This window comes from Seriola aureovittata, chromosome 12 (genome assembly GCF_021018895.1).
Source record: "Seriola aureovittata isolate HTS-2021-v1 ecotype China chromosome 12, ASM2101889v1, whole genome shotgun sequence".
Classification (NCBI taxonomy): domain Eukaryota; kingdom Metazoa; phylum Chordata; class Actinopteri; order Carangiformes; family Carangidae; genus Seriola; species Seriola aureovittata.
The window spans coordinates 18,626,652-18,640,805 of NC_079375.1; the positions used below are offsets into that span (position 1 = coordinate 18,626,652).

At 42.1% G+C, this 14,154-nt stretch overlaps 1 protein-coding gene across 2 annotated transcripts in view; it reads right to left on the minus strand.

Annotated features, from left to right (window-relative positions):
* The window catches only part of pik3r2 (phosphoinositide-3-kinase, regulatory subunit 2 (beta)), a 36,197-nt gene that overhangs the window by 15,473 nt on the left and 6,570 nt on the right, over positions 1-14,154 (minus strand). For both annotated transcript variants that reach the window (XM_056391033.1, XM_056391034.1), the window contains exons 2-3: positions 12,337-13,244; positions 1,431-1,523 (exon numbers count right to left, since the gene is read on the minus strand). In XM_056391033.1, the coding sequence (XP_056247008.1) occupies positions 1,431-1,523; positions 12,337-12,655 (412 nt within the window). In that variant the 5' untranslated portion in view covers positions 12,656-13,244. The remainder of the gene's footprint in view (positions 1-1,430; positions 1,524-12,336; positions 13,245-14,154) is intronic.

The window sequence follows — 14,154 nt, forward strand, 5'->3', positions numbered from 1 at the left end:
CGATTAAGCACTGGACACACCGCTGCATTATTACTTGGATGTTTTTTTATATGTCCCCCTTGCAACTCAGTACAACATGCTGAAGGTTCCTAGATGAAACACGTGGGTTAGGAACCTTCAGCATGTTGTACTGGGTTACTCGGGGAACACATTAAAAGTCCGGGAAACAACGTGCAGCTGTCCGTCTGGGTGCCTCTAGATATGATTACAATGTGCATATAAACAACAGAACACTGTGTCAGAAGGAGCGGAGGAGGCTAGAAGAAAAACCTAAGAAGCATCCAAGAAAAGTTTCTGCTGCACCAGATAAAAAAGAAACCTGGTGAAGACTAACACCATTAGTGCCACTGGTGCGGCTTTTCCTCGTTGCAGAGTGGAGAAAGTAGAGAAGGGACTGAGAAAGGATGGGACTGGATATCACCTTACTGCTTTTGCACAGGCTGGCATTTGTAAAATATTTGAACTAGGTTATGTAGTATTTACTCTACCTCTATCTCAATTACTCTCACTGCCTGGAGACAGAAGTTCCACCCTGCAGGTTTAATATGCACAAGTTCAAACAACCGGACCATGGTCAAAGGAACTAGTATCGGCCCTTCTCGCCTGATTGCTGAGTTTGTTCAGGCAGCCAGCTCTAGGAAGACTCCTGGCAAAGGAACTGGTATTGGTATTGAGTGTAGATTGATGAGGGAAAAAAATGAACTGAAATGATTTTAGCATAGGGCTGCAACATAACAAAACGTGAGTGAAAACAAGGGGTCTGGATCTTATTGTTTATCAGATATCTCATCTCAGCTGGTTGTACACACCAGCGGTGTCGACGGCCCCTGACCCGGCCAACTCTCTCTGAAAAGATGAGAGCTGCAGTTGAAAAGTCTAAGTATCTTAGCCATAAAAGTATCGAGGTGGCGGCTATGATAAGAGCTGGATGAATTCTTTAAATGCTGCGGAAAGGAGCTTCAATGCTTCCTAGCTTATCTCCTTTAGCATAAGACAGTTTCCCTTACAAAAGGAAAGGAGATAATGAAGAAACACTGTATTTTTTTTGTTTGTTTATGCCTTTTAACTTGTCTGGTGGGACAAGTAAATTTCTCTTTCACTTGCCCTACAAAAAGTCCACTTGTCCCGGACAAGCTTTAATGTCGAGCCGTGCTTAGAACCACAGTAAACTTAATTGTAGAAAACCTTTATCAAGTCCCTAACCAACTGAGGAGATCCTAAGAGTGTGCATGAACTTGTGTGTACTCTTCTACATCTGTGTGACTGACTGACTGCATTCACATGTCCATATGTCTACACTTGTGCAAATGCTGGCATGAGAGCAAGGGGCAGATGGCGGGAGGGAGACAGTCACACATAGACGGAAAGACGGGGAGGCGGACAGAGTCAGCGAGACAGACAAATACGATGGCTGGTTGACATGGATATACCTCTCCTCTCTATGGCTTGGATCAGGTTGACGAGAGCTGGGGGAGCCGTCTCTGGTGGTGTGAACTGCTCGCTCAGGTCCAGCACAGAAACAGCTGAAACAACAACACAAATCACTGTTACACTTCTGGCACAAAGCCTCTGAAAGACCACGGGGGGGCTGCAGCACTCACAAGGGTCCAGTTAACTAGGAGCAGTTGGAGATATAGAGTGTGTATAATGTTGTGAGTATATATACAAGAAAACTATAAAACATGATAAGGTGGAGTTCAGTATCCATTTCGAAAAAAGCACACGTGTAAAAAAAGCACTGGAGGATTTAGTATTCTGTGTTGCGTTTGTTTGCAGAGTATTGTTATCCGAACTCTCCTAAGATGAATTAATACAGAGACAATTTGAGGCCTGTCACTGTCCTGGTTTGTAGTCTGGAAGTCTAGCTGATGAGACAAATGATAATAAAACCAGAACAATATAGTAACTGTACAAAAGATTGAAAATGGTCTTTATTCAGACGAGTGAAAATAAAAAGGCCACAAAAATCCAGACTGCTGATGGCGAGCAAAAAACTTTATCTACTTTACAACTCCCCATAGACTAAATCAAACATCTTTTCAGTCCGAAAGAAAGAGAAAAGGAGAAAGCAAGAGGGAAAAAAGAGACAGATCCCATTTCCCTCCCTCCCCTCCCTCTCTCTCTCTTTTTCCCTTTTCTTTTCTCCCCTCTCGCTTTCTCTCCTCCCCTCCGTTCCATCCTGCTCGGTGTTTCGCCTTAGCTCTTTGCGTGAGTGGAGCACAATAAAGGATTTAATCAAAACTCCTGAACAAGCAAAAGCCCTGTGGCAGTGTGCCAGGCCCGGCCCGACCAGGAAAGGCAGACAGGCAGCGCCTCCTATTCGGCCCCCGAGCAGGGCTGTGAGCTGGGGGTTGAGTAGGGGGGAGGTAGGGGGTGAGGGGTGGGGGTAACACTGGGAGCAGGGAGGGCCTGGCCTGGCTGGGGCTTGGCAGTAGGCTCCTGTTCCTGGCACAGCTCGGCTAAACCGCTGCTGATTATTAATTTGGGGAGTTCAAACAAGAAACGCCGCGTCAGCACATTCCGTCCCCCCACCCCCCTGGTTCTTGTTCTGTCTCTGGCCCTCACTCCCTCACTCCCTCGCTCTCTCTTTCTTTTGCTCTATTGCATTCTTGCTCTTGCTGGACTTTCTCTCTTGCTCCTTCTTTCTTTTCCTCCCTTTTGGTCTCATTTACTAGTTTATTATGCGATCTATCTCTGTTTTTCCTCTCCCTCTCTCTCTCTCCCTCTCTCTCTCGGTCTCCATGCCTGCCAGTTTAACATGGAAACTTTGCCTGGCAGAGTCTCCAGGTCTCTAGCGAGCACACAAACAGACCTCTGCCTCTTCCTTATCCCTGTTGCCCATTGTGGCTAGAAGACCCCCCCCCCCTCTCCTCACAGTATCTCTCTCTCTTAATTGTGCTGTACAGTTTTTACAAACGAAACATTAAAATACGTCATTTGTTATTGCCCTCCGAAACAACTCATGAGCATTTTCTGATCTGGCTCCCCTATCGGCAGTGGTTAAGGTTTACTTTAGTTCAGGCATAAAAACTACTTAGGGACAGATTGTGCTCATGGTTAAAAGAAACTAATGTTGACTGATGGCAGTTTCTTGTGTCTCCTCTCTGACCTGGTGTTTAGACCAACTAGAAACACTGTCTCGCGGTTGTATGCCTCCGCCAACCAGCCAAGTTGCAGGAGTTCCTGAGTTACAGCTTTGACTAATAGCCAGTAGTGCTTTTGCAGAACATCATGATGGCGCAGTGAAGTTGACCTTTGACCTTTTGGATATAAAATGTCATCACTAAAATAATTTTTTCACATTCAGGTTAAATTGCATTTTAATTAGCTTTTTAATTCATGAGTTATGGCCAAAAACCTGCTTTGTTGGGTCACATGACTTCGGCCTTTGCCCACCAAAACCTAATCAGTTCATCCTTGAGTCTAAGTGAACATTTGTACCAAATTTGAAGAAATTCCCTCAAGGTGTTACTGAGATATCAGGTTCACGAGAATGGGATTTATGGACGTATGAACAGATAACCTAAAAACATAATGCCTCTGGCCCTGGCTGTCGCCGGCGTGCACGCATAAAAACAGCTCTTTGTTAAAACAACACGAGGGGCTGAGTTGATGAGAAGATGAAATACAATACAAGAAGTCTAATTTCAGTAATGTATCCACGAGTTTTAAGGCTTCTCAGACACCAAAACACTGTAAAGTGATTTGTAATACTGTGAAGCAGGATTTGATGTTACAGATTGCTGCTTCTTTTACCTAACAAATCTTTGGTTTGAGGACAGAGACAGGCTGGCTGAAACCAAAGTTTCATTCTTGCATTTTGGCGAGTAACCTCCGGCATTAAAATGAGAATCCGGCTATGTTTATTTATGTTGTCACTGCAGCGAGGAGAGTTCCTTAGCTTTGGGGCTCAGGAAATCAGGCAGAATCTTTTTCAAATCCGAAACTGGCAATCAGAACCCAACAAAGGGAGTAAGCTTTGTCATAGTCACAAGCTTTGCTGAACCAACCAACCACTCCAATTTCTTACACCTCTATAACAAAGTCATACTATGACAGATAAGAGAATCCACATGGCCACTGGAGGTCCTTGTTTGGTAAAATATGATGCATTTGGCATTTAAGCACACAATCAACGCTGGTTGACAGTTTACACAAACCATCAACACTTAACTGTTTCACATATCATGAAATTCCTTGATGTACAGCTGTGAAAAATTACTTCAACTTCACGGACCAATTCAGTTTCCATACTGCTAATTCTATGCCTTTATTTAATTATAGAATTGCTGTCAGAAAAAATAAGCACCGTCAAAGTAAGACTGGATTGACATAAATACAGATGCAGCAAAATGCAAATTCCATTGCTTTAGAAAGCAGAATGTATTAATTATTCAGTACAAGAGAGCAAGAGCCAACCCTCATGGAACAGTTGTGTTTAGGCAGGCTACAGGCAATAAAACAGGGAAATGACACGAAACAGGGAAATAAGTACATGCACAGGCTATAAAACCACAAAAATGAACACATTCCAACTAATTGGGAGGAGAGAAGGGAGAAAAACATGAATTGCCATATTTTTCCCAAGAGGAAGGAACTTTCTCACTCCTACATAAAAAAAACATAAACATTTATTTCATTGTATATTTCTCTTTGCTCAAAAAGAAAAAAAAGTGCAAACTCTGACTTTTGTGAAAAGAAGGAGTCTTTTCTTTTTTCTGCAAAAAGCAGCTGTATCCCTGGAGTCTTCTCAGGGTTTTGGAAAGATATGGGAAAAGAGAGAGAGAGAGAGACAGAGAGAGAGACAGAGAGAGAGAGAGAGAGAGGCATATGACTTGACATGTCCTGAGACGTAGCCGATGGGAGAAACAGAGAGAGAGAAAGAGGGAGAAAGAGATAAAGAGGAAAAAAAACATGAAAGAGTGTAGTTTTGCACTCTCACTTTACCCAGTGAGTCCTGGTGCATTTGAGGCTATAAGTGTAGTCGATGCATGCATCCATTGTAAGAGATTCTTACGGACAAGATCTCATGACTGTGTTTTCAATTTTCCTCCATAGAAGCTTTGATAAAGTCATTACAGCAAGTACATTATGATCAAACGGACTCATTCAACAACATCTATGTTAGTGAGAAAAACCTACAGAGTCACGTGTTGTGTGTGCTGCTGTCCACACATGAAGCTGAGAGCGTGAAGGTCGAATGAATGTTGCAGATCCTGTCTTTGTGTGTTTACACTGACCCACTCACTCAGTCCAAGGCAAGCAGCAGACAGGCAAAAGTAGACTGGATGAAGGAAAGCTATGCAAAGCAAAATATTTGCTCTGTATCTTCTGCATCAGTATGCTTATGTAATACGTAGCTGGCTCTGCTGCATTCTCCCTCTCAGAGCTGTGTGTCAGAAAATTAAGCTTCTCCAAGTGCAGAGATACAGCATGAATTCATTCACAGGATTTCACTGGTCGAATTAAACCTCAGGAATTTCCTCACCTTAACTGCAACACTGCGGATTTGTGCTGATTTTATGTGAATGTCTTATTATTGAACAGAAGTTATGGTATGCATTTCAAGCACCGCTACCGGTACAACTAATTATCATTTCTATATGTGGGAAAAACTTTGGATTTCAGGCTGTTATTTGACACAACACTGTGATATATAATTCATATACTGGCAATTGAGGATTGAAAAAATATCAAGCCAGGAAAGTCACAGATATAAGTGACCACTGAAAAAATAATATTTTTATTTTACAATTATCAAAGTGATCGTGATCAAGGGTTTTCACGTGTCTCAGAGACTCTTCTTCAGTGGTTTGAGGAGGGCAGGGTTGAGAAATCAATTTATGCTTTTTTAAGCTTTCTAAGATTAAGAAAGAAGAATACTGCTGAATAAACACCAAATGCCCAACAACTAATAGAGTAATTAATTTTGACTGGACAATAGAAGACTAAGTTGAATATTTCCGCTGAAATGTTCTCTTATTTACTATCTGCATTATTTCACCTCGTGTAAGTGCGTTACTGAGGTTCCACTGGCTTCCCAAAGCACATAAATATTCAAGGCCGTATTGAAAGTAAACACCTTTATCAACAAATGAGGACAGAATTTGCTAAAACACTTTTGAACCATGCCGTTTACTCCAAGCATGTGTTTCTCATGTGCAGTGGTGACAAGGCCAGTTGGTGTCTGGCTCACGAATGGTGTGTAACAGTGTGTATGCTGCTGGTCAGGTTTCACTGCTACATGTCTTCACTGCATCCCAACTATGCAGACAGGCAATACATCATGACCAGAAACACCATCCACTCCTCTGTCACAACATGCTTCAAAGCTACACGTGTACAAGTGAGCCCCTGCAACCAAGTCAAACACAGGTGATCTGCACACCACGCTGGATCTGGTTTTATAGGCCTGCAGGTGCAAACTCAGAGGAGATTAATGCAGAAATGTGCAATAAAACATGTAATAGCAGGCTGATTGAGAGGTTTTTAATGCAACATGACTAGAGAATTTTAAAGGTTACAGTCAAACATATACAGTCGCAAGACTACATCAAAACCTTATCTGTGGCTGGACTGTGTATGTCAATGTGCAAAATTGAGGTTGCAGTTGAAAATTGTTGTGGAAATGCTGTAAATGATGTAAAAAATTATGTAATACGCTAATGAGCATATTAATGAAGCCGTCATGTCGTATTTGCATTCAGCCCCTTTATCTGTTTGCTCCTCTGCTATTCTCTGTGCTCACATATACAGTATTTTAATACAGCCGAATTTCCAATAAAGGTGTTTGCATTTACATGTTTTTCACAGAACAAGTTTTAAACAGAGACTGAAACGCAGCACATTAAGACTACATGTTGATAAGTTGTTAAATCTAGTATCAAAGTGGCTAATTTGGCAATACCACCTGTAAACTCGCCGAGGATGTTCGAGAAACTATTCGTGCCAATTCATGTTGAATGAACAACAACCGACGAGAAAACTCCAAAACTCCAACCAATGGTGCAACTTTATCACTCAGTCATGTGGCATCCGGCTGACAAATGGTGTAACTTTATCAGTCAGTCAGTGAGTCAAATTGTTGAACAACGTCTGAAAGTGGTAAGAGTTGTGGCTGCTGTGCCTGACAACCAACAAGCCAACATTCATGCCCACTTCACCCAGCAACTGGCTGACCATGCTACTTCTCTCACCAACTTTCTTTTCTAATTCTTCACACAACTTCTTTGTCACCTTTCATATGCACAAACGAGTGCAACGCTATGAATGCCTTTGAAGAGATTAGGTAAAAAAAAAAAAAGTCTGTGCTGTTATCGTAATTTAATGTGTGTAATGTCTCTCCATGCTCTGCGACAGGTTTACACCACCTTCGAACATACATACACATACACCTTCGAACAGCTATAAACACTTTTGCCTTTGGACATGGTTGGTCAATACCTTGTACAAACTAGTTTGTTTCAAGCGTAGCCCTGGGCTTGAATACATAAATGAACAGTTTTCAGATCACTGCCACACGCACATGAATGTAATGGTGAGTTGGAGATTTAGCCCCGAGAAGAAAAGTACAGATCTGCTTCTGTAGCATGATTTGGTTCCTAGCCCTCTTTAGCATGGTTATCATTATTGTTAGGACAAAAAATCCACATAGTCAAGTATAAATGCTTTGGTGGTATCATTCTGTCAAAGCAAACAGGAGCTTTGACTTTATTTCACTCCTGCCTTCAGTAAGCAACTGTACAAAATGTACTTTACTGTGTTTCTGGTTTGCTAAAGCCATTAATCTTTCAGTGAGACAACTTCACGCTTAAATGAGTTCTCATTTGCTGCTCTGGCGGTAAAGAAATCCTCCAGAAAATAAAATTTTCTATAGCTCTGCAAACTAACATGCTAAATTTACTGAAGTCCAGGAGAATAATACAACAGTCAGAAGAGAAACCAAATACAGCTGGTTCCTATATTTGCAGTTGGATAGGGTGGCCTTGGCTTACACCGTGGCCCTCGACTCCCTCCCTTTCCACCTCTCCATATCTTTCCCATTCTCTTTCTCTACTGTTTCAGCCCCTCTCCCAGCCCCTCCATGGGTTCTTTGAAAGTGTTTTCCTGGTAAGGCACGGGGAGTGCAGAGTGAGCGGAGGCCTCTCCTTTCTGAGAACTGGCCCCGCTAACATGGTTTATAGCTGCCCAGAGACAGTATCAGACGTGTATGTGAATCAGGGAGAGAGGCTGCAAAAAGGAAGGGAGGATGGGAGAGAAGGGGGAGAGAAGGAGAGAGGAGGGAGGGAGTGAGAGAGAGAGAGAGAGAGGGAGTATGAAGGGAGGAGTTTGCAAAAATGCCAAGCCATGGTTCACTTCAGCAGGCAGTTAAAGTGAGGCCAGGGAGAGGAGAGAGCGAAAGGAGGGAATGCAACAAAAAAAAACTCTGAGTTTGTACAATTATTTCTGCTGCAAGTTGAGAAAAGTTATGTGTCTTTAATTTGTTTCCTAGTTGTGCTGAAGAAATATGCACCTCGTAACATGATACGTTTTAGATCACCAAAATTGATTCTAACAAACTGGTTTGAAGTGTGGAAACTTGGCCAATACAACACGTAAAAACACAAATCACAAGAAAGGCTGACTAATGTTGAGAAAGAGTGTCTTTTTTTTTACATTTAATTTCTATATACACAACAATAAAACACACAAAAAAATCTACCCATAACAAACATGTGTAGGTGTAGGTGCATACATCAGTAGAACCGCAGCTGCACTTGTTCTTTAATGATATTTACACTAAATATCACCTGCTGATCCAGAATCCTCCCATTACTATGCAATGTTAGACAGAAGAAAAGCCATTTGCATCTGCATTTTGAAACATTGGTACATTTACATGCACTTAAGTAGCCAGGCTGTTGTTGACATACTGCAGTAACCTGATTTCTTAAATGCAAATGAGAAACCTGGTTTCTTTAACAGGGGTAAGGGATTAAGAAAAACCCGGTAAACGGTAACTTTTCTGCAAAAGAAACCTGATTTTTTTTTTTTGTCTACACATAACCGGGTTTTACATGTGTGCATTTGCATGACAAAGACTCCTGACCGAGTGTTGCTGTAGCAGCAGAGCATAGTGAAGAAAGGATTATTAATTGTAGCTGTACAAACCACAATTACTATCAAAAGTCTGACTAACTGAAAATAAAATAAATTAGTCTCGCTACACAATTTTCAACATTTGCACGTCTAACAGCAAGGAAGAAATCTGTGTCACTACAGAATTAGCCTCTCAGTGTCAATCTGAATTCATAAATATCACTAATAAACTTCTGATGTTCCAGTGTTGGTGTTGTTGGGGCTGGGCAGAAATCTGATAACGAGCCAGCTGCATGTAAATGTGGGTTTTACAGTAACCAAGTTACAGATCTCTTACTGCATTTCATCCAATATCATGCTGTTTTGTGTGCAGGTGTTTCAAAGTGCGGCAGCGTTTCCCCTTACTCACACTTTCCTTCTAAAAGCAAATAAACTGCTAAAAAGTTGTGTGTTGTAACACTGCAGTTCAGACAAACAAATTAATGTTTAATTTGTTGTATTTCATTCAGCTCTATGTTACAGGATGGACACTGGGATCAAACCTGTAACTCGGTCAACTTTCCTGACCACTGGGCCGTAGTACTGCCCCTCGATGCCAAATGTTACGATCCCTGTGAATAGTAAACGGGCCATGCTAACAATAGCTCTATTCACACAACGACCAGGGCCTCTGTTCCTTCAGGGAAATGAGGATGATATTTGTAAAATTACCCCCGCACCCGCACCCCCAACCTCTCACATCACTTTCCCCTCCTCTCTCTTTCTCTATCTCTCTATCTCTCTCTCTCTCTCTCTCTCTCTCTCTCTCTCTCTCTCTCAGGGTTTCACTTGGTTCCTCTGCCCCTGTCTCTCCAAATCACAGACACAAACGCCAGCTGCCCAACTGGTTTGTCTCACTGTCTGTCAAAGTGCGAGGATACTGTTCTCCTCCTCACCTGCCTCTGCTGGAGAAGGTTAAGGCCTGTGCTTTATTCACCAATACATCACTTTCACTCTCAGGTTTTTATTTTACTGTTGGCAAGGACAAATCTCATTTGATAAGAGTTCTGGACAGATTTGTGCTGCAGCTACGATATCACTGGCTTTTTAGGACTTTTCAGAGAAAAATACCGAGAAATGAATCTGAATGAGGCCCAGTGTACTTTGTTGTACACGATGAATAGCCAATTGGCTCAACCAGAGGTAATTCAGAGTTCACAGCCTACGTGCTCAGAGTGGTACTTAGCCCATCTGTCATAAAGAAAGCATGGAGGAATTGAAGAGAATACAGCTTTTGGCAGAAGAGGAATGTCTGGTTTCATATGTAGAATGATATTAAAACTTCTATTTATCTATTTTGGCCCTATGCATCTTTTCCAGCTGAAGCCAAAAGCATGGGAATGCAAATTAGGAGAAAATGATGGAAATCTTGGAAGAGCAGAGGAACTTTGGTTACAAATCAAAGTTTTTACTTGAAGTTGAGCTTGCTAAGGTCGACCAATCCATGCCAAGACTATATTTGACTTGGACACAGTTGTAGCTGAAAGCAGGCTCTTACCATTATGAATAAATATCAGACAGGCCTATTTTCCCAGAGTCATGGGAGTGAAGAGAGGTGTGAAAGAACACTTATCTCTGATTAAAAACACGTGACATTGTATTCCCTGAACTGTCAGATAACTCTCAATTTGCACTAAATACAAACACACCTATCAAAACATTAGTCTTTCTCGATATGTCGGTAAGTAAGTTTAACTTTTGAATGTCAAAAATGCCCCTCATATCTCTTGTCTTGGTCATAGCAGAGTTGAAAATAGTCCTTGCAACCCCTCCTGCCTGTGCAATCCTTTACTCACAGTTGAGAAGAGGGGTCAATAAGAGATCACAATGAGGGAGCGGCAGGCATTTTTGTGCAGATAAGCCCAGATGCAGTTTGGAATGTCAAAGACACATGTTAACGTCGAATGTAAAGAGGGCCACACAGACGGACAGAATCACTGGGCAGACCTGTACAGGAGAGTCCAGTAAGTAGATGGATTAGCCCTTTATTATTCGGCAGAGAGTTTGGTTAGCTGTGCTTCCAAAGAGGTAAGGCTTATGACGTGTTTTAAGTATAGATTAAAGGGTCAGCTCAAGGTCACTGCCAAATGTGGGAGCCCCATCAAAACTCCCAAGGTGGTTGACCAGAAACCCACCGACTATGCCAACTAACATACGACAGGCATCGATTGAAGAAATGTTTTATATATAAATGTTTTTATTCCTCAAAAAAGTTCAATGACTTCTTCCTCTTTCTCCCTCATGAAAAAAAAACAGAATCTCTGAAAATGCAAATATTTTTCAATTCAAAAATGTAACAGCTGATGATGACTCTTCACTGGAAAGTCCTCTCTGTGTGTTTGTGGTAAATTCTGAACAACTCAAGTTTAAACAGCTTTGTAAGTTGCATACTGGACCAAGACTGTCACAAGTCACAAAACCACCTTGTAAACATACATCTTAAACTCTTTACATCTTTAAAGTGAGCACAGAAAAACTTTCTCCCCCTTCAGCAGATGAGTGTGAAAACAGACTGTGTACATACATCATTCTGCACACTGAAAGTCAATGACCAAGAGAAGTGACAAAAGGCAAGTGTAGTGTTGAGTGGAAGTTCTGTAGTTAAAAGCTATGTCAAGGAAAATTTGCTTTAGTTTGTTTGCAATAAAAGTCTTTATAAAAATATCCTGAGAAGAATAAGGACACACACAAAGCAAAAGAGGATGCATGACTGAACATGATTGACTGTTATGTTACTGCTTTCTAATTGGATACCTTCTGCATACTTGAGCCTTACAAACAAATAAACTAAATTTAATATATACAATTAACTGAGTTGGAAAAACGGTGTAGGACAATTAGGAAAAATAAACACAAAAAACTGCATGTAGAAAAAGGAGAGCGAGTTTGTTTGAAAAATGCACAGTAATCGTTCTGGAAGAGTTCAATAACTCATTGTGATGTTGCATAAAGTGAAATTCACAGACAACATCACATTGTATTATATTTTTTTCATTTAAATAATGAGAAGTCAATTCAATTCTGTGCTGTTTCCTCATAGAGATCTTTTATATATAATAATTCATATATTTATAATGTTGTTACACTATATTGTAAGGACGCCTTCAAATTCACAATGGTATGGTGCAACAAATTATAAGAAAGTGACGGACCTATCGTGCAGCAACGCACCTGAGAAAAACCACGTGACAGACATTGTCAGTGTGAAAACGTCCTTACCTTGAGACGATTCTGATCTGGGAGCAGCAGGGAGTGGCCGCTGGGACCTGGGTTGACTCGATGGGAGCACCATCTTGACGGGGCCCACGTACTCAACATAGGTCCCAGGGAAGTCGCCTCTCTGCTTGGTGCGCTCGTTATACCCGAGGAGCCAGCCCAGGTGCTCCGGCTGCTCCTCACAGCCCTCCTGGTAGTTCTCCATGGACAGCAGAGAGGCCTTGCTGACTGTCAGGACGTCTCCAGGCTGCAGATCCAGGTCCTCTTCCTGGTCCTTGGTAAATGCGTAGAGGGCACGGTACTGAAAACCTTCCGCCGCCATTTTGTTAGGGAGACAACAAAATCAAAATGGCCACCAAATAGAGGATTAGATGGTGCAGCCCGAGTGCTACTGCAACAACAGGCTTCGGCTTTACAGAAATCCTCCTCAGAAACCGAAAAAGGCTGTTGAGTCACTAAATTCTGGTGTTGGATGTTAGATGGGTGGCTCGAGGGAGGGGGTCGGGGGGGGGATGAGGGGAGGAGGGGGAGTCACCCGAAGCTTAGAAGCATTTTCAAAAGTCGGTAAGGTAGCGTTCTGCTGCTGTTATGTCTGTGACTGCAGCGGTTTCAGACCTGACCGGTGTTGGTGGCCTGGTGCACTTTCCTCAGCTTGATTCCCCGGTTGAGCCAGATGATGGAGCAGAGGGAGAGCGTTGGCAACATGCTCTTTCAAGCAGCGAAAACCTGCTGGCTGGGTGCTATTGGAGCAGCCGGGTAAAAGTCTTTGCCAGTCGAGGGCCCTGTGTCGTTGGCTCTCCACGGTCAAATGAAGTGGTCTGATTGGAGGACGAGTGGCAGAGTGGGATGGTCTTTAATCCTCTTCAGTTCTCTCAGGGTCCCACATGTTCTGGACAGGGATTATGACCGACCTGCACAACATAAAAAGCCAAAAAAAAAATTGAGAAAAGAGGAAAAAAATATTTGAAATTAGTCTGAAAATTAACGATAATAAAAACACTGAAAAATAAGAATGAATTGTGATTACAGGTCGATTCTATTCGATAAATAGCCATAAGTGAAGCGGCCCATATCTATGTGAAACAAAGCTTAAAGCGGTGCATGAAAATGGCGAACTGCAGCAGCTCCATGCGTTTGTGCAGTCTTCGGTTAGGACAGAGAGATCGGATGATGCTGCTGCGTCATAACCAACAGCAGACTGGGTCCCTGGACGAGAGCCTCCATTCCCTCCACTCTACATTCACACACTCATTGCCTTAACTGACGCATCACACTTTCCACAGGAACAAGAAGTTTTACTGTGAAATTAATGTCCCTTCAACTTACACAACAACGTACCATAAACAGGATTCGAAGAAATTCATGCAAAATTGAGAAGAAATTCGCAGAATGAGCATGCAGAAGTAACTAAGACCTGCACCATGGCTCTAGGGTAACCAGAATTTTCTGAAACATGCAGAACCTTTTGCAACAGTTTCCTCTCCTTAGGAGACAAAAAAGGCAGATCTGTGATGCCTCAGATATATTTCCGGCTTCATTCTGTCAAAATAGCTATATCATACTGTACCAAGTGTATTCTGGATGAGAATACCAATTGGACGGTCAACTGAGCATCCAAGGACCGGCACAATATCATAAAACACCACTTAGAAGCAAATAAAATAACACCCATTCTAGTGCATTACATCATAGTGTCAATATATAGCAAAAGGTCAACCCATGGACCCAAAACGAATATTCTCTGATACAGATGATCGCAAGGCCCAATAATATGCCAAGCTCAAATGCGCAATTATTACTGTAAAATAGCATCATAACAGT